General features: G+C 37.7%; 2 protein-coding genes and 1 long non-coding RNA gene across 4 annotated transcripts; 2 read left to right on the top strand and 1 right to left on the bottom strand.

Moving 5' to 3' along the window:
- Positions 1-15,095: 15,095 nt before the first annotated feature.
- LOC110883465 lies at positions 15,096-16,277 on the bottom strand. Its single transcript, XR_002560479.1, has 2 exons — positions 15,515-16,277; positions 15,096-15,429 (listed from the first exon to the last, which is right to left on the bottom strand). It is a non-coding gene; the product is annotated as an uncharacterized LOC110883465 (long non-coding RNA).
- Positions 16,278-16,644: 367 nt separating this feature from the next.
- On the top strand, positions 16,645-22,068 carry LOC110886525 (5-oxoprolinase). 2 transcript variants are annotated; one of them, XM_022134336.2, is made up of 2 exons: positions 16,645-16,801; positions 17,983-22,068. In XM_022134336.2, the coding sequence occupies exon 2, from the start codon at positions 17,988-17,990 to the stop codon at positions 21,771-21,773; it is 3,786 nt and encodes a 1,261-aa protein (XP_021990028.1). In that variant the 5' UTR covers positions 16,645-16,801; positions 17,983-17,987; the 3' UTR covers positions 21,774-22,068. The 2 variants fall into 2 exon arrangements, with proteins under 2 accessions (XP_021990028.1, XP_021990029.1); XM_022134337.2 differs by having other exon boundaries at positions 16,655-16,956.
- Positions 22,069-23,861: 1,793 nt separating this feature from the next.
- LOC110883282 lies at positions 23,862-24,542 on the top strand. The gene has a single exon (XM_022131080.1). It carries the CDS (start codon positions 23,862-23,864, stop codon positions 24,540-24,542), a length of 681 nt encoding a protein of 226 aa, XP_021986772.1.
- The last annotated feature ends 333 nt before the right edge of the window (positions 24,543-24,875 follow it).

Below are 24,875 nucleotides of genomic sequence, written 5' to 3'. Positions count from 1 at the left end.
GTTTCTTGTTATTCCGCACCTGAAACATAGAAGAATGCCTCTAAACGACTCGTTCGGGCCAATCCTCGATCCTACAGCGATTTTGGCAATTAACTCAAGAAACTATTAATGAGACACTTGTCATCATATTAGACTATGTCTTATAGATAATTATTATTTATATATAATCCGTCTACTAAATATTATTTAGTTTAATCTCTTATAGATAATTATTATTTATTTAATCTTTTTTAATTAATTATAGATTTTTTTTAACAATTGGTATTATATAAAATATCTTATCGGTTCATTTAAAGTACTTTATTTTTGTATTTGATTATTTAAAAAATATATTATTATTATTATTATTATTATTATTATTATTATTATTTTGTAATATATCCTATATATAATGTTGATAAAAACGAACTAAAATGATGAATAAAACAAAAATGAAGATGGTAGACATCATTACATCAATTGACATACGAAGTGAATTCTTTTGAAGATTAGAAAATAAGAACTTGTGAATAAGTTAAAGATTATTTAGAGTAAATTACTTTTTAAGTCTCCGCGTTTTAGTGGTTTTAACCATTTGAATTCAAAATCAAAACGTTTAACGCTTTGAGTCCCTAACCGTTCATTTTATTACGTTTTGAGTCCAATTTTGTTCATTTTATAACATCAACAATTCAATCATATTTTTTTTTCTATCTTATATTAACTGAATAAATAAAAATAAATATTAAATCTTATGGTTATAAAACAACGTCTAGGGATTTAGTGCGTTAAATATTTTTATTTTGGACTCAAATGGTTAAAACCACTAAAACACAAGGACTAAACAAAATTACAAATATAAAATCATTGATTTTATTGACAATAACAAAGTCTTAATTTTTTAAAAAAATAATTCAAAAAATATATAACTAAAAACATATGACATTATAGTAAAGTTAACTGATTTATTATCATACAAACTCCCAACTATTCAATCATATTTTTTTCTATCTTATATTAAACTAAATAAATAAAAATAAATATTAAATCTTATCCTACTTTAAATGTTGAATAAAATACTTCTATTTTTCTAATAAAATATTATCCTTAATTTTAAAATTTTAATTTAAGGTATTTTAAATAACCAAATTATTTATCACCAAAACCAAACTTTATATTAATATATCATTTATTTTTATTTTCATTATTAAAAAATTATGATAACGATTTTATTACATAATTTTTAAACAATTGTATATAACTTTCAGTATTACTTTATATATATAATTAGATTTTTTACCGGTTTTTTAAATATAATTTATATTTTATCACTCCAATGGCTGCTTATTTGCTTCTTAAATAACATGTTTGACCACTATATCTTCTTTTCAATACTCATTTTCGCAATCACCATATCTATCATGTACCGAGTATATCCATTAGTTTTTTTTTAAATATACTTTTCTTATTATTTGGTATGTAAAATCATATTTATTCAACCCATGTAATACACGAGGGTTTTTAAAGATATAACTTTTTTATTAGTTGGTAAACAATATTACATTTATTCAACCCGTGTAATACACATGGTTTTAAGGATATAACTTTTTTTATTAGTTAATATATATAATTACATTTATTCAACCCATACAATACATATGGTTCTTATAGATATAACTTTTTATTATTTAATATATAAAATTACATTTATTCAACCCGTGAAATAAATGAGGTTTTTAAAGATATATTGATTTATTATTTAGTATATAAAATTCATCATTTATTCAACCCGTGTAACACACGGGATTATAACCTAGTACAAGTATAAATATAAAAACTACCTTTGACCATCCATGTTTACAAAGCGTTGAAGTTCATAAATACATATGTTTTTATTTAATGGCCGTATTTGTATACCATGAGGATTGAACCCCTTACCTCATAATATCCTAAACTCTATCTGATTCACTAACATAGTTTGAGAACAAACCACCTTGCCACCAGGCTATCCCGCAAGGACACAAACCCCCCCCCCTCCCGCTGTGCGCATATGTGTGATAAGCGATAACAAAACCATTAATTGGACCGATTATAATAATTGAACCACCAACAAAAGAAAATATGGAGCAAAAAGGGGTGTTAATGTTATTATCAAACAAAAGAAAATATGGGATTTCACAATTTGAAATCATTATTGGAGATCATTAAATCGATTTTAGCTATCTTCTCCACCGGTTCCGAAGTTTTGTGTTACTTTTTCACCATTGGACTGGTAACCCATTATAACCATAACCAAAATTCGGTTAAGATAATGATTAAGAGTAAAAGGTTAATCAAACCGTGATTCAAACACACCTACCCACTAATTGGGCATATGGCAAACATAAGAGAGCTAAATTATTTTGTAGAGGGGTAGGTGGGTGGTGCTCGCTCGTAGGGATGAGCATTTGGTATCAAATATCGATCCTGATCTCGAAGATACCGTACCGAATTTTTTCGGTACCGGAAACAGTATCCACTTTTTGGCATTTTCAGTATCGGTATTTTCGGGATCGGTACCGGTAAAATACCGACTTTTACCTTCAAATACCGCTAACATACCGATACCGTACCGTACCGACATATTTCGATATCGGTACCCAGTTTTAACGAAATTCGAAATCGGGATTTTCAGAATCGGGACGGGATCGGGATTTGCTCATCCCTACTCGCTAGTGTTGTTTAGTCATCAAACACCTTTCTTACCACTAAATCACAACACATAACTATAATTATATTTCCAACATTAGATACAAAGCTTTATAAGTGGGATACAAAGATTTATAAAAGTCTATGCTTGAAATTGATTTGTATTTAAATATAGAGTAAACTGCAATTTTACCCCCTGAGGTTAGGGGTTATTGGCATGTCTACTCCTGTAGGATCGGTTTTGACACCGTTCGATTGCGTAACAAACGTTCGACGTGCGGAATCCGTGAACGTGCATGACCGAACACACAATAACGTATTAATGACGTGATTCTATTGATATGATGTCGTGTACAAAGCCGTGAATCACGTAGAGAGACTTTCTCTCTCTAAACTTTCTCTCTCTAGGATTAAATCTCTAAACCTCCAAATGAGCCAAAAGTCTTTCAAAAGTCTTAAACTTTACAACTAAATGAGCTACTTATAGGCACAAGGGATATAATGAGAAATCTCATTATTTACAAAATTGCCACCTTGCCTTTCTAACTAGTTGTAACACTAAAAGCTTAGAATTCTTCGGTTTCTGCTACGGAATAGATTGACGGAGGCGATAGACAGATAATGCACTAACAGACTCCCCCTTGGATATTGCCGTAGTCCATCTTGTAGCGCCTTGTCTTTCTCTCTCTCGAACAAAATCCCCGTGGATCTGTCTTCGAGCTTCCGTTGCTCCCCCTCTCGGTAGACTCTTTCTTCAGGCTCCCCCTTTCATCAAGCTTCCGTGCTTTTGGGATCGACACCTGGATTTCCGTATACAAGTTCCTCCAAAATATTTATCTGGCTTTTTGAATCCACGCTTCCTCTTGCGTTGAGCTCGTCTTCAAACTCCCCCTTAGACTCAGCTGTCGGGATCGTAGTCTGGCTTTCATCTTTTCACAAGTTCAAGATCAATTCCTGGCTTTGTTCTGCATCTGCTCAGGACTTGAAACCTGGTTAACCTGCACATTCTCTACCTCAACATAAGTTTCACTAATTTATAACAGTTAGATTTAAAAAACTTACTGGTAGAAATCATTAATTCATCAATCTGTATAGTTACATCAAGTTCAAATAAATGACCTTGATTAACTAAGCATACAATCTTACAAAACATTTGTATATGACATTCAAAGTTTTCAACATATTCTCCCAAACCTGTTCATCATGTTTAGCACTCGAATTTTGAATATCAGCTCTTCAAAATCAGTTGTCGAAAATCTTTTTGACTTTTCAAAATTTTATGCTAAAACACTCCGAAAATCTTTTTGGATTTTTGTTTTTGAATGAAATACAGTAAACAAATATATACAGATAATATTTTTGTGAGTTTGTGTAAGAGGATCATATCAGTTCATGAGACAAATCACTAGCACCGTTAAGCTTTAATCATTTTAAGTTCTAAACGATTCACGTAGATTGACGATATAGTTGTCCTCTTAAATTTTCACACAATTTTCAATCTATTCAGGATACGATTTAGATGTTTTAGGAACTTAACTCATTCATGTGTCCCACCTCTTGAATATACTCCCGTATCCAGAATCTCAATATTCAGTCTTACAGGTGAGTATACTACAAAGTCGAAATTGATATCTCTCTGCGCATACGGAAGTCACTTGTTGGACCGTTGTTTTGACCCGAAAAGTCAGTCAAGGTAGTTCATCTTCGTATATAAAGGCGGAATCAGTATATATGAAGTTACACAGCTTGTCCTTTCAATTCCTATGCTTTTTATTGCTTTCTGAATAAATTTTGACAGAGTTTCGTTCCACAAGCACACACATACGTCTATCTATGTTCGCTCGAATGAACAGGTATTTATAGACCTGAGTGGTTCGCTCATATGGACTGCCATATGAGCGGACCTACTACATTACAACAAGAGCGAACCTACCTGTTAACCTAATAAGCGAACCTTCATAACCCTAAGAGCGAACCTACCTCTATCATGTACATAAAAGCGAACCTACAACATTCAAACATGATTTTGACTATCTAGACCCTTTGTTGACCTATCTTGACCAAAGACTTCACATAGACGTAGTCAACAGACATCCCATGCATCAACAGGCTCCCCCTTGGATGTTGACGTAGTCTTCAGCATTCTTTAGATCCTGAGTCTTCAGTCTTGGTCTTTTCTCTAACTCTGTCTTCTCCTCGTAAGCATTCTTCACAGGTTCCAGGATTAACACCTGACTCTAACTTCCAACTTCCCTTTAGCAGTTGATCCAGACTTCCCCTTTCACAGACTCCCCCTCTCAGTATGCTGGGATCTGAAATATCTGGTTCAAGCTTTGACAATTTGCCTCCGTTCGGAATAATGAAGTCTCCAAACCTGTTACTCAACCAATAACGTTACGATCTATCTTTTTCAACAATAAACACAAATTCAATCAGTTTTAGAAATCCACTCAAGTCTTCAAGTTCAAGTTAATGACCCTGATCACTTGATTAATCTACCAAGTTCAATTTAATGACCCTGTTTGATCTTTTGACGAATCAAACTGATTTAGTAAACTCATTTTCAACTTTTTCTGAAAATAACAAGTATCAACTTAATGAACTTGTTTTTGACTTTGAAAACAATCAAACTTCCAACAATGTAAGCTCTCCTCATTCTTCAGCTCAGAATCTCCTGCATCCGCTTCATCTTTCTAGAATCCAACAATCAACTTTCCACTCTGGTTTGTCTAAAATAAAGCAGAAATAAAATCTTTTTGGATTTTTAATGTGATCTAAACTAAGAAATGAAATAACAGAAAACTTAAATTGCAGAAAGTAAACTATTTACAAATTTATTTTTGGCGAGCGTGTCAGGGAATCATATCAGCTTTTCAGACAAATTACTAGTACCGTTAAGCTACATTACATACTCAGACTTAAACAATTCACCTTGATTGTCGATATACTGATCCATCTTAAATTCTCACACAAATTTCAATCTATTCAGGATACGATTTATGTGTCTTAATAACTTAGTTCAATTCATGTGTCCCACCTCTTGAATATACTCCCGTATCCAGAATCCCAGATATTCAGTCTTACAAGTGAGTATACCACAGATGATATCTGTAAGGGGTTAGGTGCGAAACCGTGAGAGCTCAGGTCAGAACTTCCGTTCAGCAGAGAGATGACGGCTCGACTTTTGGTGTGTCCCCTTTAGAGGATCTTTTAATTACAACAGCAGCGACTATCAGTTTTATTGTTTCATCAGCTTACTGAGGGCGATGCTATGTTTCAAGCATTTTGCAGAAAGTATTATTCGGGGACTAGGTCAGTACTTCCATACAGCAGAAGTCCCGGAATAATACCTCAGATATCACTAAGTATAAAGACCTAGTATCTCAGCATATGGGACCTTTAAAACGAGATTTCAGGGGTTACCTATATATTCAAGTAGTGTTCCCCACGAATTTCACAAGTTTGAAATTTTAAGTTTATATCCCGAATAAATTTACTAAATGTATGAAAACCTATCGACACATCAATAGTGAGACTGTTTAATTCATTTTGTCTTTCCAAATCTTTAGCATACTATAATTGTCTAGCTGATGTACAATCATTTTCCCTATATACACAAACTCTTTTTCAATTTTATCATGTTTTTGTATTTTTTATTTTTACTGTTTTTGTATTTTCTAAAAATAAACTATGTACAACTATCTCCCCCTAAATACCAAAACACGTAAAAAATCGACAAACCATTGCAGATTGTTTCTCGTCTTCATCCGCAACAGTACTCTCATCAACGCTCACAATTCCATCCGACACCGAAAGCAATTTCATACCATTAAGTTTTAACAAATATTGAAACCGATTTTTATCAAAAGCTTTGGTATGCAAATTAGCTTTTTGTTCGTCAGTGTGGATTTTCTCAATTCGTATCAACTTTTTCTCGAAACAATCGCGAATAAAGTGATGACGAATTTCTATATGTTTAGTTTTAGCGTGATGTACTGGATTTTTAGTAATGTTAATTGCGGCCTCATTATCAACAAACAGAGGTGTGTTAAGAAACTGCAAACCGTAGTCGCGCATCTGTTGCTGTATCCACAGGATCTGAGAGCAGCAACTGCTAGCAGAAACATACTCCGCTTCACATGTAGATAGCGCTACAGACGTTTGTTTCTTACACTGCCAAGTAACCAATCTTGGTCCAAAGAACTGGCATCCTGCAGTTGTTGATTTCGTGTTGACTTTGCAGCTTCCGAAATCCGAATCGGAATACCCTTCGAGCATAAAATCACCTTTTCTAGGATACCACAACCCCAATGTGGGTGTGCCTTTCAAGTAACGAAATATCCTTTTGACAATGATCATGTGCGAAGCTCTCGGGTTAGATTGATATCTTGCTGCGAGGCACGTTGGGTACATGATGTCAGGACGTGAAGCAGTCAGATACATCAAAGAACCTATCATGGAACGATAGAACATTTCATCAGCCCTGTCTCCGGTGAGATCTGGGTGAATCCCATGATTAGTCGCAAGTGGGGTAGCAGCTGAAGTAGAACTTGACATTCCAAATTTCTCTAGAATATCATGCACGTACTTCGTTTGATGAATGAAAATTCCCTCAGGAAGTTGTTCAACTTGTAGACCCAGAAAGAACTTCATCTCCCCCATTGATGACATTTCGAATTTCTGCTTCATCACCTGTTCGAAATCTTTGCACAATTTCTCATTTGTTGACCCAAAAATTATATCGTCCACATAAATTTGTACTATCAGAAGATGACCATCAACGACTTTAGTGAAGAGAGTGGCATCCAATTTTCCACGAATGAACTGGTTAGCGAGTAGGTGTTGAGACAAAGTCTCGTACCAGGCTCTCGACGCCTGATGTAGACCATACAACGCTTTGTCCAGCAAATAAACTTTGTTCTTGTGGATTGGGTCAGTAAAGCCCGGCGACTGACCAACATAAACCTCCTCTTTGACCTTCCCATAAAGAAACGCTGACTTTACATCCAACTGATATACTTTGAAATTCTTCCAAGACGCAAATGCTAGGAAAATTCTGATAGCCTCTAGTCGAGCTACAGGAGCATAGACTTCGGTAAAATCAATCCCCTCCTGTTGACTAAAGCCCTGAACAACGAGTCGAGCTTTGTTCCTTACAACCACTCCTCTGTCGTCCCTCTTACATTTGAAAACCCATTTTGTATTGATTTTCCTTTGACCCTCCGGCAAATCCACTAACTTCCACACACCCAACTTTTCAAACTGACTTAACTCTTCTTGCATCGTTATGACCCAAGAGTATTCAGTAAGCGCCTCTTTGTAAGTTCTCGGTTCGACCTGCGAGATAAAACAACTTAATGAAAATTCAGTTTGTAATGGTGCTACTGTAGAATAAAAACATGTTAAGCCCTGGTCTATTTGACGTCTCGTGCGAACGCCCGGTTGCAATTCTCCTATGATCAACTCCTCTGGATGATAAGAAAGAGTTCGCGGCATCACTTCGCTTGGAACATCTACATTTCCCTCCAGATTAGTAACATTCTGCTCTGCATCTTGTTCACCAACTTGGTTTGTTTGACTTCATAACTGGATCTGCTCCCCCTCAAGATCTGAATCACCATGGTCAAATACTGGCATGTTATCAGCTTCTTGATCATCATTCACCTCCGACTGATTACCAGGAGCAACTTCATCATCATGTTCACCAGCATTACTAGGACCTGCTTCATTGTCATTTGAAGTTTCCCGAGGTCTTCCAGAATACTCTGCTGGGAATCTGAGCTGCGACTCATACTCTCGCAAAATATCCAGCTCATCAAAGAAATCTTCATCTTCCTTTGATTCTTCTCTCATGTCAAACGAATCCCAAAGTTTGTCATAATTATATCTCCATGAATCACCAGGATTCTGTGGCGGCATAGTGTATCCTTGACATTCAACATTCGCTACTTCAATAATCCGCTTTTCGCTTGGAACGAAGATACGTCGTGTAGGACTTGAATAGCCAACAAAGATACCCTCAATGCTCTTCGGACCAAACTTTCCATTAGGCTCTATCACCGTACAGGGAGATCCGAACGGTTCTAGATACTTCAAATTCGGCTTGCGGTTATTGATTAGCTCAAAACACGTCTTGTTGAACTTCTTTACAGTAAGAACTCTGTTGAGAGTATAGCAAGCAGCAGAAACAACTTCAGCCCAGAAATTAATTGGTAACTTAGAGTCTGCAAGCATTGTTCTGGCTGTCTCGATTAGCGTCCGGTTTTTGCGTTCTGCAACTCCATTCTGCTGCGGAGTGTACGGAGCACTAAACTCATGCAGTATACCTCGTTCATCACAAAATTCTTCCATCTTACTGTTTTTGAACTCAGTACCATTATCACTACGAATTCTACAAATAGGCCTCTGGTACAGATTCTCAATTCTTTTAAACAACGCCATCAAGCTGTCAAAAGTTTCGTCTTTCGATTTCAAAAATGAAACCCACGAAAATCTGGAATAATCATCAGTCACGACCAAACAGTAGTAGTCTCCTGTAATACTCTTGACATTCACTGGACCAAACAAATCCATGTGAAGTCGTTCCAATGGTCTTGAAACTGAATTGACTTGCTTTGAAGGGTGTGACTTTTTCTTCTGTTTGCCTTTGACACAACTTATGCACTCCCCTTCCAGATGAAAACCTTTGACATGCACTCCTGTGACCAAATCGTTATGCACCAAGTGATTCATCTTCCTTAGGTGAATATGCCCCATCTTTCGGTGCCATAATCTTGATTCTTTCTCCGTTGCTCTGGACACAAAACAATGAGCCTGACCCGTGGTTGTAGTAGCTACGCTCATGTCCAACACGTACAGATCGTTGACTCTTGGTGCCCTCATGATGATCCATTCCTCAGGTATCACAAATCCCGGTTTCAAGATCAAACATTCTTTGTCGGTGAAATGAGTAGTATACATCCTGTCACAGATCTGGGAGATACTCAGCAGGTTGTTCTCCAGCTCAGCGATGTAGTTAACCCTCTCAAACGTTACGATGCCGTTCGATAACGTTTCTTCACCTATGATCTTTCCTCCTTGATTACCCGCAAAACCCACGTAACCACCGTTAATGTTTTTCACATCATACAGCAACGCGGTCTTCCCTGTTATATGTCTTGACGCTCCACTATCCATAATCCACCTGGATACAAGCTTTGGAAGATCCTGCACATAACAAATCATCACTTAAACAACTTCAAGAAAGATGCCGATTCATGCTTCGCTAACCAGGAAGCTCCGGCAATTCAAACTATTTAGTCAAACATGGTGTCCACCCAGGCCTCATCAGCCTTAGGTGTAACCTTGACTCTCGCAATTTGAATTTTGAAATTTTCAGCCTTGAGAGGTGGAAAATTTGCATCATAATCAACCGTAATTGATTCTTCAGCCTTTTTCACCTCAGAAGTTGAACCTTTCTTCTCAACTTTTGATTCAATTTTAGGCTTCCACACCTGTTGAGTTAATGCAACCTGTTTGTAAAATGTGTCATTTTTAGTTACCGACTTCTTTACGGGTTCATTTTTCACTTTGCAGTTGTCAATTTTAACATTCTTCTTCTCAACAATCCTTTTCTCAACAATCATCGGTGCTTTACCCTTTACATCAACCTTCTTCTGTTGAACTTTCACAGCTTCAGTCTTAGGCTTCACAAATGTACACTTTCGTGCAATGTGACCAACCTGATCACATCTAAAACAAGTACGAGTATCAGCTACTCGACTCGTGCCTTCAGACTGAGCCTGTGAAGCTCTCTTCTCAAAAAAATCTTTGTTCGATTTTGAAAAAATTTATTTTTCTTCATCAGCAAGTGAACTCGAACTGTTCACAAACTTTTTCTTTTCGACAAACCTCTTGTATGGAACATTTCTTTTCTGATACGGTTTACCCCCCTGATAACCACCCGACCAGTTGTTTCTGTTGTTATTGTAAAAACGTGGTGAATTAACAGATTTCTTGTTGTAAACCCTATCTTTCTTTCGACTCAGATTATTCACTGCTGACAACTCAACTTCCACCAGTTTGAAAACATTTGTCAATTTGTTCATGTTTACATTCTCAATCGGAAACTCTGAATCCGAAAACAACTTATCCGATCCCGACATCTTGTACATGACAAGATCAGGTTCATCATTTAAGTTGTTCTTGGACTTTGGTTTCGGAATGTATTTATCCAAGAAACATCCATCCTCCTCAGAAGTGTCACTTTCCGGTTTTAGCACTTTTTCAACAACACTTTTTACCACATCATTTTGGACACTATCGTCATTGGAAGACGTGAACGTGACATCAATGTTCTCAGGAAGTTTCACTTCACTTCCTTCCTCAAGTTCAACCAACCCAGATAGTGTAATTATGCAAAATTGGCGGTGGAACTTTATGAAACCCTACACCGGTACCGTCAGAAAACACATCTTCGCCAGCTTTGTTTTTCCCTATAGGTTTAGGAACAATGTGCTGCAACACAAAGCTTGCGGAGCTATAACTGTTAAGTTTCAACTGAATTCGCTCATTCTCGATTTCAGCTTCTTGAACTTTAAGTTTCAATTTAGCGATTTCATCCAGTTGTTTATTAATTGATTCTTCTTTTATTCTAACCACAGCTCTCAGATGTTCGTTTTCTTTAAACGTTTTACCATTTCGATCATCACTTTCTTTAACAGTGCTTTTGAGTTTTTCAAAATTTTCAGAAATCTGACGGTTATCAAGAATTAACTTTTCATTTTCATTTTTAACCTTTTCATGATCAATTTTATCTTTTTCAATTTGAGTAGTTAATTCTTTAATCCGTTCAGTTGAAGCTCTCACAGTTTTGTCACGACTAAGTATTTGATCCTCAACACTTCTGACCTTAGCTGTCAGATTTTTAATTTTCTCACCGTTGAGGTACGTGACAGTGCTACAAAAATTGCATTCTTTGTTGCAATTTTTCAGTCAGCATTTCCATCTATCTTCTTACCTGACGCATTTGTTGACGAATTTTGACTGACCTGGTCTTTTGACTCAGACATAGAGTTAGAGTCTACCTCAAGTGCTTTCGCAGCTAGCACTTTGTCAGCCATTTTTCCCAGGTTCTCTGCTATCAACTCCTGCGTAGTATCGATAATGCCTGTATCAACCTTCTTTGAATTCTCGATTTCTTCTTTTTCTTTCTTCTCTTTTTCTTCTTTCTCCTTTCTCTCTTTTTCTTTTTCTTCTTTTAACATTTTCTCCGTTGAGTGCCCCACCATTTGTGTTGCCAATACTCATCCTCTTCTTTGTATTCCTTGATGATGGCTTCGATATCGAGTGTTTTATCATCAATCGCAATGTTGCCATACGGATCTAAGTAACACTCTCTATCCGAATCCCATCTTTTCGCTCTCTTTGCTTCCGAATAGACACCAGACAGTCTAATGATCTTGTTCTCAGCAATCATTTTTCTGTATCGATATTTCTGCTCTTCCGTACGGTTATCTTTCCAGGGAACGGGTTCATTGTTTTTCGCCATGAATGCGTAACCAACCGCATCTTCCTCCGGTAGAACCTCTTTGCTCCAATCATACCCCTCATCATCGTAAATTACTGCAAGAGCCTTCGATTTGTCTCTGTTATCTTCAGCCTGCTTCAATCTAGGCGGCTCAGATTTATTCTGATGATATTTTGCCTTCTTATAGTAATCGTCTCTAAACGGATTCTCTGACTCATTAGCGTACGCGTTTCTACATTCACGCTTGAAGTGACCCTTCTGCTTACACTTAAAGCACGTCACCTTGGATCTGTCGAACCCCAACTTTGTAGACGGACCACCGATCGTCTTCCTCCCGGTAATTTCCATGAAACGCTGTGCACGTCGAACAGCACTCGCCATCGCCCAACGAATGTCGATCAGCTCCATTTCTTCAGGATCTATCTGATCGTAATCTTCTTTCGTCAAATTTGTATTCCCAATCTTACCAGCCACCAACCCTTCATAAGATTCTAACACAGACGCCAAGAATACCATCTGTTGTTTAGCCGACTCCTCATCAAAATTCTGAGCATTCTTCAAATCTATCGCGATGTTGCATGAAAACTTTGCATCAAAACGATTTGCAGAAGATGAAGATCCACTGTAATAACCACTGTGGCTTCCGCTGTTCGGACTGCTTTGACTTTCTTTGCTTGCTGAGGATACATTCTCCGCTGAAAATGCAGTCTTTGGAGAAGTTGCTTTTGGCATCATGCTTTTTGGATAATAAAGATCCAAATTCTGCTGATAAGATGAGTGATTGGCTTTGTACGTTTTCTTCAGTTCCAGCTCGTGACTTTCAAGTCTCTCAATCACCAAATCTGGAGTCAATTTTTCAGGAGCAATAGTGTTCCTCAACATAAGCGCATAATATCTCCAATCCACCTCATCTGGTAATGAATCGAATAGTTTGTCAACTAGTTCTTCATCAGAAAACTTGATTTCATGTCTTGCTAATTCCAGCTTCAGATGACCGAACCTTTCTATCATTTTACAAACTGACTCATTTTTTAGACAACCAAACATATCAAACTCTTTCCTCAGAAGCTTTCGTTTGTTTTTCACAATTTCCTCGCTTCCTAAACATTTAGCCCTAAGTTTATTCCACAGATCTTTTGCATTCGAATAATCTATCAAAGAAATGATGTCTTCTCGGACAGATTGGAACAGCAATGCCACACACTTTTGTTCAGCTACAAACGAATCAATCTCATCACTCGAGGTTAAAGCTTCACCATTCTTGTTTCCGTTTTCATATCCGTTCTTCAAGCTCTTCCAACTTGGAAATGCAAAGGCCATCATCCAATATTCAAACTTTCTGGACCATCGGCTGTACTCCTCAATAGCCATAAGCTTTGGTGGTTTATTAAATGTCCCAAACGCACTTTCAGATTCCCAAGCCTCCTTCTTCCTTTCTTTTGGTGGATTCTCGTTCGTATTGCTTGAAGACGTATCATTGTTTCCAGAATTTCCCGTGAATGCGTACATGTCGCTGAAGGGATTCAAGAAAATATCATCCATTTTGATTGTACCTGCAAAATCAACCAACACTTAGAAAAATTTTCGAAATTTTTGAAAAACAGGACACAAAAGCGGATCTATCTGTATAGGTGACAGATAAGCGAATCAACTAATAGTCGTTCGAGCGGACCAGATAATGTTCGTAAAAGCGAACCAGATAAGTCCGTTCGAGCAAACCACAAACTGTCCGAATAAGCGGACCGTAAGAGCGAACCAGAAATTGTATGTTCGAGCGGACCTGTATGTGTCCGTTCGAGCGAATCTACCAGAGAAAATGTCTGAATGAGCGAACCTGATTGGTTATTTCAAGCGAACCTGTTTAGAATTTCGAGCGAATCTATTCGATTGTAGTCCAGAAAAGCGAATCTAATGTGAATTACGAGCGAACCTCTCGATGTTCGAAAAAGCGAAACTAGGTTTTTACCCAATTTTAACCATTTTTAATTCGAGTTTTAACCTGAAACTTTCTAGGATTTGTTATTAGTATGTTTTACCCGTTATATTCCATTTTCAGACAATTTCAACCGTAGGAACCACTGTAAGCCGAAAAAATATGAGAGAAAGTGAGTAGAAAAGAGAAATTTATGCAGATTCAAGCCGTAGTAGTATGAACTCCTCATCCTGAGCTCTGATACCACTTGTTGGACCGTTGTTTTGACCCGAAAAGTCAGTCAAGGTAGTTCATCTTCGTATATAAAGGCGGAATCAGTATATATGAAGTTACACAGCTTGTCCTTTCAATTCCTATGCTTTTTATTGCTTTCTGAATAAATTTTGACAGAGTTTCGTTCCACAAGCACACACATACGTATATCTATGTTCGCTCGAATGAACAGGTATTTATAGACCTGAGTGGTTCGCTCATATGGACTGCCATATGAGCGGACCTACTACATTACAACAAGAGCGAACCTACCTGTTAACCTAATAAGCGAACCTTCATAACCCTAAGAGCGAACCTACCTCTATCATGTACATAAAAGCGAACCTACAACATTCAAACATGATTTTGACTATCTAGACCCTTTGTTGACCTATCTTGACCAAAGACTTCACGTAGACGTAGTCAACAGACATCCCATGCATCAACAACCCCCCTAAGGAAATAATTGCAATTTTACACCCTACTGTTTGGGGTTATGTCGCACTTTTACCCCCCGGCGTCAAAGTCAATAACAGATCTGTTAACTTTAATGTGAAATGACTATTTTACCCTTTAATATTACCCCCTAAGGTTCTTGTTATGTCGCATAATTACCCCCACTGGTAAATTACTAAAATGCCCTTTCGTATTACCCCCTATACTTTGTGTTAAGCAACAATATTACCCCCGCAAGAATTATTACATTTGAATAATCTGCTCTATGTAGGCTTTGAATAATCTTCATAAGAATTATTACACCTCAAATTACTGTTAATTACCATTGTAATGGTTTTACACCAAAAACAAGAAAAAAATGCCAAATTCAATTTACTACACCTCAAATTAACTCAAGATCACAAACTGAAATGCAGCAAGTAGAACTTCAGCCATTTAAACGTCACAGAAGGTGACCACCAGATTTGTCTGCAGCCATTGTAAAACCGTGTAGATTTGATAACAGAAAGAACATGTGTAGATCAGTAATCTGCAGCCATTGTAAAACCGTATAGCCCCTCTTCACCGTTGCTGAATGCCATGAGCCTTCAAACCCCTCTTCAATACTCCTCACCTGAAACAATTTCAATAATCACACATTTACACAGATAAAAAAATTGCCCAACCAAACCAGTAATCAACAAAAAAAAATGCCCAACCAAAAAGTAATCAACATAGATTTTGTTGCCATAATATGCCCTGCACTTCATGTGGAATACTAAAATGAAGGATATCTTGCTATTGGTAAATGATGGAAAAGACATTAACACGAATTCGAACTTTCACATGCTTAGCTCAGAATTAGCAGCAGATATTGAAGTCTTATAGACAGACACATAATTGCATAAACCCTAACAATTGCAATACTGCATAATACATACTGAAGCAATGAATAGACAAGTGTGATCATCTCCTGATTCATCTAAGCTACACCTTAAACTACATATCATTGAGCATTCACAAAATGAATTCAAGTTTCCTGTTAACAATCAGTATTAGTCTTTTCACTCTATTTCTTCCCTCTTCCTTCAAGCAATATGCAATATATTGAATTACTACAGTCTACAGCCCCAATTCTTGAACCAAAATCAACCAATCGATCGAGGTCGTAATAACCGTTAATTATTCATATTCTGCCCTAGTTGTTCAATTTTGAACTGAAACAAGTGTCATTTGCATGCGAATTGAAAGAACAAAGAGGATAGAGGACAAGATTGAGGAAATTGAAGTTATGTGTGTGGATTGTGCACATAGAGATGAAGTTTGCTGGGAGTGTTTTTGTATGCTTTAGAATTTGCAGATTGGAAGAAAGCAGATGGAGGTAGTTGCCAGTGTGACGGTGTTTATTGGTGTATCGGAGGTGGGTTCAGGTTGGAAGATAATGGTGGTAGATGGTGGATCGGGTATTGGTTTGGTGGTGTGTTGAAGATGGGTTCAGGTTGAACTGATGAAGATGATTAATAATAATAATAATAATAATAATAATAATAATAATAATAATAATAATAATAATAATAATAATAATAATAATAATAATAATAAAAATAATAATAAATATAGGGTAAGATTACCAAAATACCCCTGCCTATAACAGTCAAATAACTGTTGACTGACGGCAGGGGGTAAGGTTGCGACATAACCCCAAACAGTAGGGTGTAAAATTGCAATTACTTTCTTAGAGGGGTAGACATGCCAATGACCCCTAACCTCAGGGGGTAAAATTATAGTTTACTCTTAAATATATTTTGTTTGTTTGTGAAAAAAGAAAATGCAACAAAACAAAACAAACAAAATCGATTAGATACAGCAAACTAGTCCACCACGGCTTCTTTCAGCATCAACGATATACAATACATATACTCCATCTTCATCCAATAGTTTCTAGGTTTTATTCATCACCCCAAGCTACTATCAATTTGGGCCTCAATCACCACACATCAATCAAGGTATATATATTTCTACACTTTGATTGATTCAAACAAACACCATTTCTGTATTCAATTACTTCACTTTCTAGATCTATATGCGATTCATTCATCAACTTACTGCACACTTTCTACATGTTCTTCCTTCATATGTCAACGCAATACTTTCTGTTCAAGTACGTTTGCTTGTGCAAAAAAATACATGTTTAGTTTGATATTGATTAAGCAATCATCGCTGGATATTGTTATTGGATCGTTTTTGTTTCTAGTTTGATGTGTGCTTATTGTTTTTACTGTTGAAATTTGAAAATAATTATTTGAATATTGTGTTTTCAAGTAGCAGATACTGAGTTTCTAGGGTTTAGGTATAGTAAAAACTATTTGTGATTTTCAGTTAAAAGTTAAAGTACACTAATTTTAACGTTATTTTACTAATTTCGTGAAAATAACGTTAAAAGAGGGGGGATGGTTAATCATGCATCATGTGGTGGCGTTGATAGCCGAAAGACAAGGCAGTACATGCACTAATCGGCCTTTGTCTTAATTGCTGAGTGTTATGTGCCTTATGTCCAAGGCTTGATGCAAAACTACTATCGAGCCGGGGGTCTCACTGGAAGCAGCCTCTCTATTCCTAACGGGTAGAGGTAAGGCTGTCTACATCTTACCCTCCTCAGACCCTACCTTAGCTTTGCTATTGTTGGGATTTATTGAGTATGATGATGATATTCGTTGCAACTTATTTAATCTGATTCTGCAAACTGCATTCCGTTGGTTCTTATCTATGTTGTCAAAGGCGCACAGGCCTCACCCGGAGCCCAACTGAGTATGATGATGATATTCGTTGCAGCTTATTTTATCTGATTTTGTAAACTGCATTCCGTTGGTTCTTATCTATGTTGTCAAAGGCGCATTGACAGGCCTCACCCGGAGCCCAGACGCGAGGCGCAAAAAAGGCGCACATTTGAGGGAAAAAAAAAACACACTATTAGAAGATACTAAAATTATGTATAATAGGGCTTAGAAAAATAAATATACATAGTATAACAAAAAAAAGTTAGTAACCTAAGTTCAAAATTCAAAAGTTATCCAACTTGTATTGAAGTCTGCCTAGTGCGCCTTTGACAGAAGAACTTGTTATAGTTCTAAATTTTCTATGATGCTTTGTTTGTTAAGACATTCATGTTTGTTTGTTTGTGATGTAGGAGCCATGGGCAGTGTGAATGAAGGAAAACTTAGGTTCTGTATAGACCGAGGAGGCACGTTCACCGATGTCTATGCTGAAATTCCCGGTCAATCTGAAGGCAAAGTAATGAAGTTATTATCTGTTGATCCATCTAACTACGAAGATGCTCCCGTTGAAGGAATCAGAAGGATTTTGGAAGAGTTTACTGGTAATAAAATCCCGAGAACTTCAAAACTCCCTACTGAGAACATTGAGTGGATTCGAATGGGAACAACTGTTGCAACAAATGCACTTTTAGAACGAAAGGGAGAAAGAATTGCATTGTGTGTGACCCGAGGATTTAAAGATCTACTACAAATTGGTAACCAGGCCCGCCCGAATATCTTTGATCTTACTGTATTGAAACCGTCTAATCTTTATGAAGAGGTTATAGAAGTTGATGAGAGAATCGAGCTTGTTCCGGATACCGAGAAAACGGCCCTCAACTCTGCTGACCTGAATGTAGTTACTGGCGTTTCGGGTGAGCGGGTGCAGGTTGTGAAGCCTGTTAATGAAGAAACTTTGAGGCCTTTACTTGCTGGTCTGTTAGAGAAAGGAATCAAATGTTTAGCAGTTGTGTTAATGCATTCCTATACATATCCACACCATGAACTTTTTGTGAGCAATTTGGCTGTGAGCATGGGGTTCAAGCATGTTTCGTTATCGTCTTCTTTGACCCCCATGGTTCGAGCCGTTCCTAGAGGTTTGACCGCTAGTGTGGATGCATACCTAACCCCGGTTATTAAAGAGTATTTATCGGGTTTCATTTCTAAATTTGATGATAATTTAGGAAAGGTGAATGTTCTTTTCATGCAATCAGATGGCGGTCTTGCTCCCGAAAGTAGATTCTCGGGCCACAAAGCGGTGTTGTCGGGCCCCGCAGGTGGTGTGGTGGGTTACTCCCAGACACTTTTCGGACTCGAGACCGAAAAACCGTTAATCGGGTTTGACATGGGTGGGACCTCTACAGACGTGAGTAGATATGCGGGTTTCTACGAGCAAGTTCTTGAAACTCAAATAGCTGGTGCGATAATCCAAGCACCCCAGCTTGACATTAATACTGTAGCCGCTGGTGGTGGGTCAAAGCTAAAGTTTCAATTCGGATCATTTCGGGTCGGGCCCGAATCTGTCAGTGCACATCCGGGTCCGGTTTGTTATCGCAAAGGAGGTGAGCTGGCGGTCACGGATGCTAACCTGGTATTAGGTTACGTGATTCCCGATTACTTTCCTTCAATCTTCGGACCTAACGAAGATCAGCCTTTGGATATTAACAAAACCCGCGAAGAATTTGAGAAACTTGCAAAGCAAATTAATTCTTATAGAAAGAGTCAAGATCCGTTATCAAAAGAAATGTCGGTTGAGGAGATTGCACAAGGGTTTGTAAATGTAGCTAATGAGACAATGTGTAGGCCCATTCGTCAGTTAACCGAAATGAAAGGTCATGAAACCAAGAACCATGCACTTGCCTGTTTCGGTGGTGCGGGCCCACAACACGCGTGTGCGATCGCGCGTTCATTGGGTATGAATGAGGTTTTGGTACACAGATTTTGCGGGATTTTAAGTGCGTACGGGATGGGATTAGCAGATGTTATCGAAGAAGCACAAGAACCGTTTTCTGCTACTTACAGTCCCGAATCTGTTCTAGAAGCTTCACGTAGAGAAACACTGTTAATGAAGTCAGTAAAACAGAAACTTATTAAACAAGGATTTAACGAAAGTAGTATTACGACAGAATCATATTTGAATTTGAGGTATGAAGGGACTGATACTGCTATAATGGTTAAAGGGTCAGAAAACGATTATGACGTTGAGTTTATTAAGTTATTTCAACAAGAATACGGATTCAAACTCGAAAACAGAAATATTCTAATATGTGATGTAAGAGTGCGCGGTATCGGAGTGACGAATATATTTAAACCAAAACCTTTAGAAAGTTGTTCGGGTACGCCTAAAGTTCAAGGGACATACAACGTCTACTTTGGAAATGGATATCATAATACACCGCTTTTCAAACTCGAAGATTTAGGGTATGGTCATGAAATTCGCGGGCCGGCAATTATCATGAACGGTAACAGCACGGTGATTGTTGAACCTAACTGCAAAGCTATAATTACTAAATTTGGTAACATAAAGATTGAAATCGAGTCAAATGTGGTCAACGTGAAAGTGTCGGAGAAAGTTGCGGATGTTGTGCAATTGTCGATATTCAATCATCGGTTCATGGGTATAGCCGAGCAGATGGGAAGAACTTTGCAGAGAACTTCTATTTCAACGAATATTAAAGAAAGGCTCGACTTTTCGTGTGCCCTTTTTGATCCAGATGGCGGTTTAGTGGCTAATGCACCGCATGTTCCGGTTCACTTAGGAGCCATGTCGAGCACGGTTCAATGGCAGCTTAAATATTGGGGTGAGAATTTGAACGAAGGAGATGTTTTAGTGACTAATCATCCGTGTTCTGGTGGTAGCCATTTACCGGATATAACGGTAATCACTCCCGTTTTCGATAGTGGGAAACTCGTGTTCTTTGTTGCTAGTAGAGGCCATCATGCGGAAATAGGCGGGATTACTCCGGGAAGTATGCCGCCGTTTTCGAAAAACATATGGGAAGAAGGAGCTGCGATAAAAGCGTTTAAATTAGTCGAAAAGGGTATATTTCAAGAAGAAGGAATCACTAATCTTCTTCGATTCCCGAGCTCTGAAGAATCGGCTATCAAGATTCCAGGAACACGTAGGCTGCAAGATAATCTTTCGGATCTTCGTGCTCAAATAGCTGCAAATCAAAGAGGAATCACTCTTATAAAAGAGCTGATCGCGCACTACGGGTTGAAAACGGTTCAATCTTACATGGTTTATGTTCAGAAAAACGCAGAAGAAGCAGTGCGAGAGATGCTAAAATCCATTCCCGAAAAAGTTTCTTTTCAATCTGTCGGTTCTGATGGTTTGATTACGATTGAAGAAGAAGATTACATGGATGATGGATCATCAATTCGCTTAAAACTCACCATTGATTCGAAAAAAGGCGAAGCTTTCTTTGATTTTTCCGGAACTACCCCTGAAGTTTACGGAAATTGGAATTCACCAGAAGCTGTAACAAAAGCTGCGGTTATTTACTGTCTTCGATGTCTGGTAAATGTCGATATTCCGTTGAATCAAGGCTGTTTAGCTCCGGTAACAATCCATATACCTCCGGGGTCGTTCTTATCGCCTAGTGATAAGGCGGCAGTTGTGGGCGGTAATGTTTTGACCTCACAGAGAATCACAGATGTGGTGTTAATGGCATTTCAAGCTTGTGCTTGCTCACAGGGTTGCATGAATAATCTTACTTTTGGTGATGATACTTTTGGTTATTATGAGACGATTGCGGGAGGAAGCGGGGCGGGTCCCGCATGGGACGGGACAAGTGGGGTCCAGTGTCACATGACTAATACTCGTATGACCGATCCGGAGATTTTTGAGCAGAGGTATCCGGTTGTTTTGCATAGGTTTGGGTTGAGAGAGAAGAGTGGCGGCGATGGGGTTCATAGAGGCGGTGATGGGGTGGTGAGGGAGATAGAGTTCAGGCGGCCGGTGGTGGTGAGTGTTCTATCTGAGAGGCGGGTTCATGCGCCTCGGGGGCTTAATGGTGGGAAAAATGGAGCCCGTGGGGTTAACTATTTGGTAACGAAAGATAAACGGCGTGTGTTTCTTGGCGGTAAGAATAGCATCGAGGTGGAAGCAGGTGAGATTCTTGAGATTCTTACTCCTGGTGGTGGTGGTTGGGGTTCCATTTGAGGCTGCTGGTGGAGAAGATGGCTTTATAATTATGAATAAGGAGAGAAAAGGCTTGAAAAGTTTTTTTCCTTTAATTAGTTTCTTTGAATTTGTTTTGAACTTGATTATCTTGTTAATGAGCATGAATAAACTTGTTTGAAAACTTTTGTGAATATTTAGACTGATCACCGAACCGGCGTGTCTTCGGTTTGTGATTATCCTGTTTGCTGGAGCAAAAGTGACGCTTATTGTGGTAACCATTAGTAGCTCTTAAGAGGAGAGCTTGAATGCATCGGCGTATTACCACAAATATCAATGGTACTGTTAGATGACATTCAAGTATCGGATGGAGGTTATGTTTCATGAATGAGTAACTAGCTTGAACTCAAGATCTTTGATGAAATGTTGATCTGAACTAGTGTGCTATGTTTCATTAATATTTTGGGCACAATGCAGCTAAATGGTAATTATTCATAGGATTATAAATTTAAATTATTTCAATATCTATCTAAGGGGCTGTTTGTTTACCTCTTAATGAGGCTCTTAATGGTTCAGACTTCTAGACCTCTTACTGGTTCATCACTTAATGGTTTAGACTGTTTGTTTCGTGAGCAGATGTCTGAATGGTTCAGACATTTGCCTCTTAATGGTTAAACATTATATTAAGTCTGAATGGTTAAGACCTCTAATCTGAATTGGTCAGGCATTTGCTCTAAACGGTTAAGCATTATACTGGCTCTTAATAACCCCGCCCCTAAGTCTTGTAAAAGAAACAATTATTTTGATTAAAAAACTAATGATCCTATAAAGATGTGTGTTTAACTGTTTATTGATAGCATGTTGATACGCAATCTATCATCAAAATCTGTCTCGGGAATTTGCTTGAACAATTTTTAGTTTTAAAGGAGTACAGTAAAATACAATAAAAGATGAATTGCATAACAATAATTATGTAAAATTACCTTGCATACATTAGATTACTCAAAATCTTCTTCAAGGTTGATTTCTTATTTTTCAAAATGGTGTGGCTAAAGAAACTCTATATGAATTCAATAGTCACATATAATTAATATAAAATTTTGCCACTAAGACAACTTTAATCAGTTCTTAGTAAAATCTTTATCATGTGTTGTCAATGAAGCAAATATACTTTGTCTGTAAAGTGTTTTATTCCGAAGTTGAAGCCCGTCACGGTCCACCAAAATTCAGATTGGTTTTTCTCAAGTTCCAGAAGGTTCCGGAACAATTTGAAGTCATCTAGAGTTGCCCAGAAGTCTCCGAAACAGCCTACACTATTCGGGACTAATTTAGCAGCTTTGAAACACTCTAGATCAGCCTCGAAAGGCTAGGAAAGGGCTGGAACATTGCTAGAAATTTTGGGTAGGTCCTAACAACTTCTAGACTATTCCATAACCTTGTTTAGACTTACAATTATCTGAATAATGATATGAGATATTTGTGTAGATGGATCTAGATTTAGAATGATCTAGATCAACGCTAACTAGTATAAATAGGACATGAAGGGCTCAGTTGCATCCATCCCACAGTTCACACATAAAACCCACAACACTAGTACAAAACTCATAACACTTGTAGCCTTGTAAAAGCTTCTTTTACTCTTGTTCTTTAATCAATACAAAGAGTTGTTTGATCATTGATGTGTTGTAACACATCTTGTTTTCCTATGTAGTTTTGTATAATTTACATTACTTTTCGAGTCATTTTTGATCGTAAATAGTTTGCACTTAATAAATATAGTGTTTTGTAGGTGAAGTGTGGAAATGGAGATAAAACGAATAAAACTAATAAGTGCTTAAAAATATATAAGTTGCCAATTTTAAAGAGTACTGTTAGTTGGTTTAGTCAATGAATTATGAGAGTAATGTGATCTAAAATTAATTATATAGTTTAGCGGGTTGTTAATAAACTTGGGTTTGTTAAAGTTAGAGAAGGGATATATTGAAGGCTTGCAAAGATGAATTATACGGAGTTAAGTGATTAATTGTTCATAAAAAAGGTAATGGAAAGTGACGTATTCTACATAAAAATAATGAATGCAATTAACGAGTCCTAGTTAGTGATAAGGGCACTCACTTTTGCAATACCTTGATGGAAAAGGCTTTGCAACGCTATGGGGTCACCCATCGGCTTGCAATGACCTATCACCCACAGACGAGTGGGCAAGTAGAGGTGAGTAATAGAGGGATTAAAAGGATCCTAAAGAAGACGGTTGGAGCAAATAGGTTAGATTGGGCCGAGAAGTTAGATGACACATTGTGGGTCTTTCGTACGAAATATAAGACACCGACCGGTTCTACATCGTTTCGGATGATTTATCGAAAGGCTTGTCATCTTCCGGTTGAGTTAGAGCATGGTGCATATTGGGCATTGAGATCCGTGAATCTAGATATGTCTTTAGCTAAGAGTAAACGGTTTCATGAGTTGCACGAGTTAGAGGAGTTGAGAGATCATGCGTGTGAGCATACTCACGATTATAAACTTCGTTCGAAAGAGTTGTATGATAGAAAGTTGAAGGGTAATAAAGACTTCAAGTGTGGGGATGAGGTGTTATTATATAATTCACGCTTGAGGTTGTTCCCCGGAAAATTGAAATCCTGTTGGTTAGGACTGTTTGTGGTGAAAGGGGTGTTTCCCTATGATAGTGTGACGATAGAGGGAAAAGATGGTGAAAGATTCATAGTGAACGGTCATAGATTGAAGTTATACATAGGTAGACCGAGTAAGAAGGATGACGTCGAGGTTATTCGCCTCGATCTTCATAGTGCTTAATAGTTTGGAGTGTATAGTTTGTATATTTGTGTATTTTGAGTCAAAATTAGCAAGTTTGAGTCAGTTCGGGTCAGTTAGTTTTTGAGTCGGTTTTTATTTTTGAATCAGTTTTACGCTAGGGTTTGTTTCTGTTTATTTGTGCACCTTTGTTTGACCCGCCCGTACTCAATCTCCATTCGGGCGGGGATGCGGAGCTGTTTATATATATTTCTAAAAGCAACCCTAACGTATCGGTTTGTTAGATATGATCGCGAATGGAATGCTATAGTCGTCGCGAATGGAGTGTTATACGATCATTTGATTGGAATGAAGACACGCGCAACTGGCATTGAT

Source organism: Helianthus annuus, chromosome 7 (genome assembly GCF_002127325.2).
Source record: "Helianthus annuus cultivar XRQ/B chromosome 7, HanXRQr2.0-SUNRISE, whole genome shotgun sequence".
Lineage (NCBI taxonomy): Eukaryota > Viridiplantae > Streptophyta > Magnoliopsida > Asterales > Asteraceae > Helianthus > Helianthus annuus.
This window is presented reverse-complemented; position numbering and strand designations above follow the sequence as displayed.

What these genes read in the sequence shown, in the direction of transcription:
- LOC110883282 (XM_022131080.1), top strand. Translation starts at nt 23,862, where the DNA reads ATGGAAAAGGCTTTGCAACGCTATGGGGTCACCCATCGGCTTGCAATG.
- LOC110886525 (XM_022134336.2), top strand. Translation starts at nt 17,988, where the DNA reads ATGGGCAGTGTGAATGAAGGAAAACTTAGGTTCTGTATAGACCGAGGA.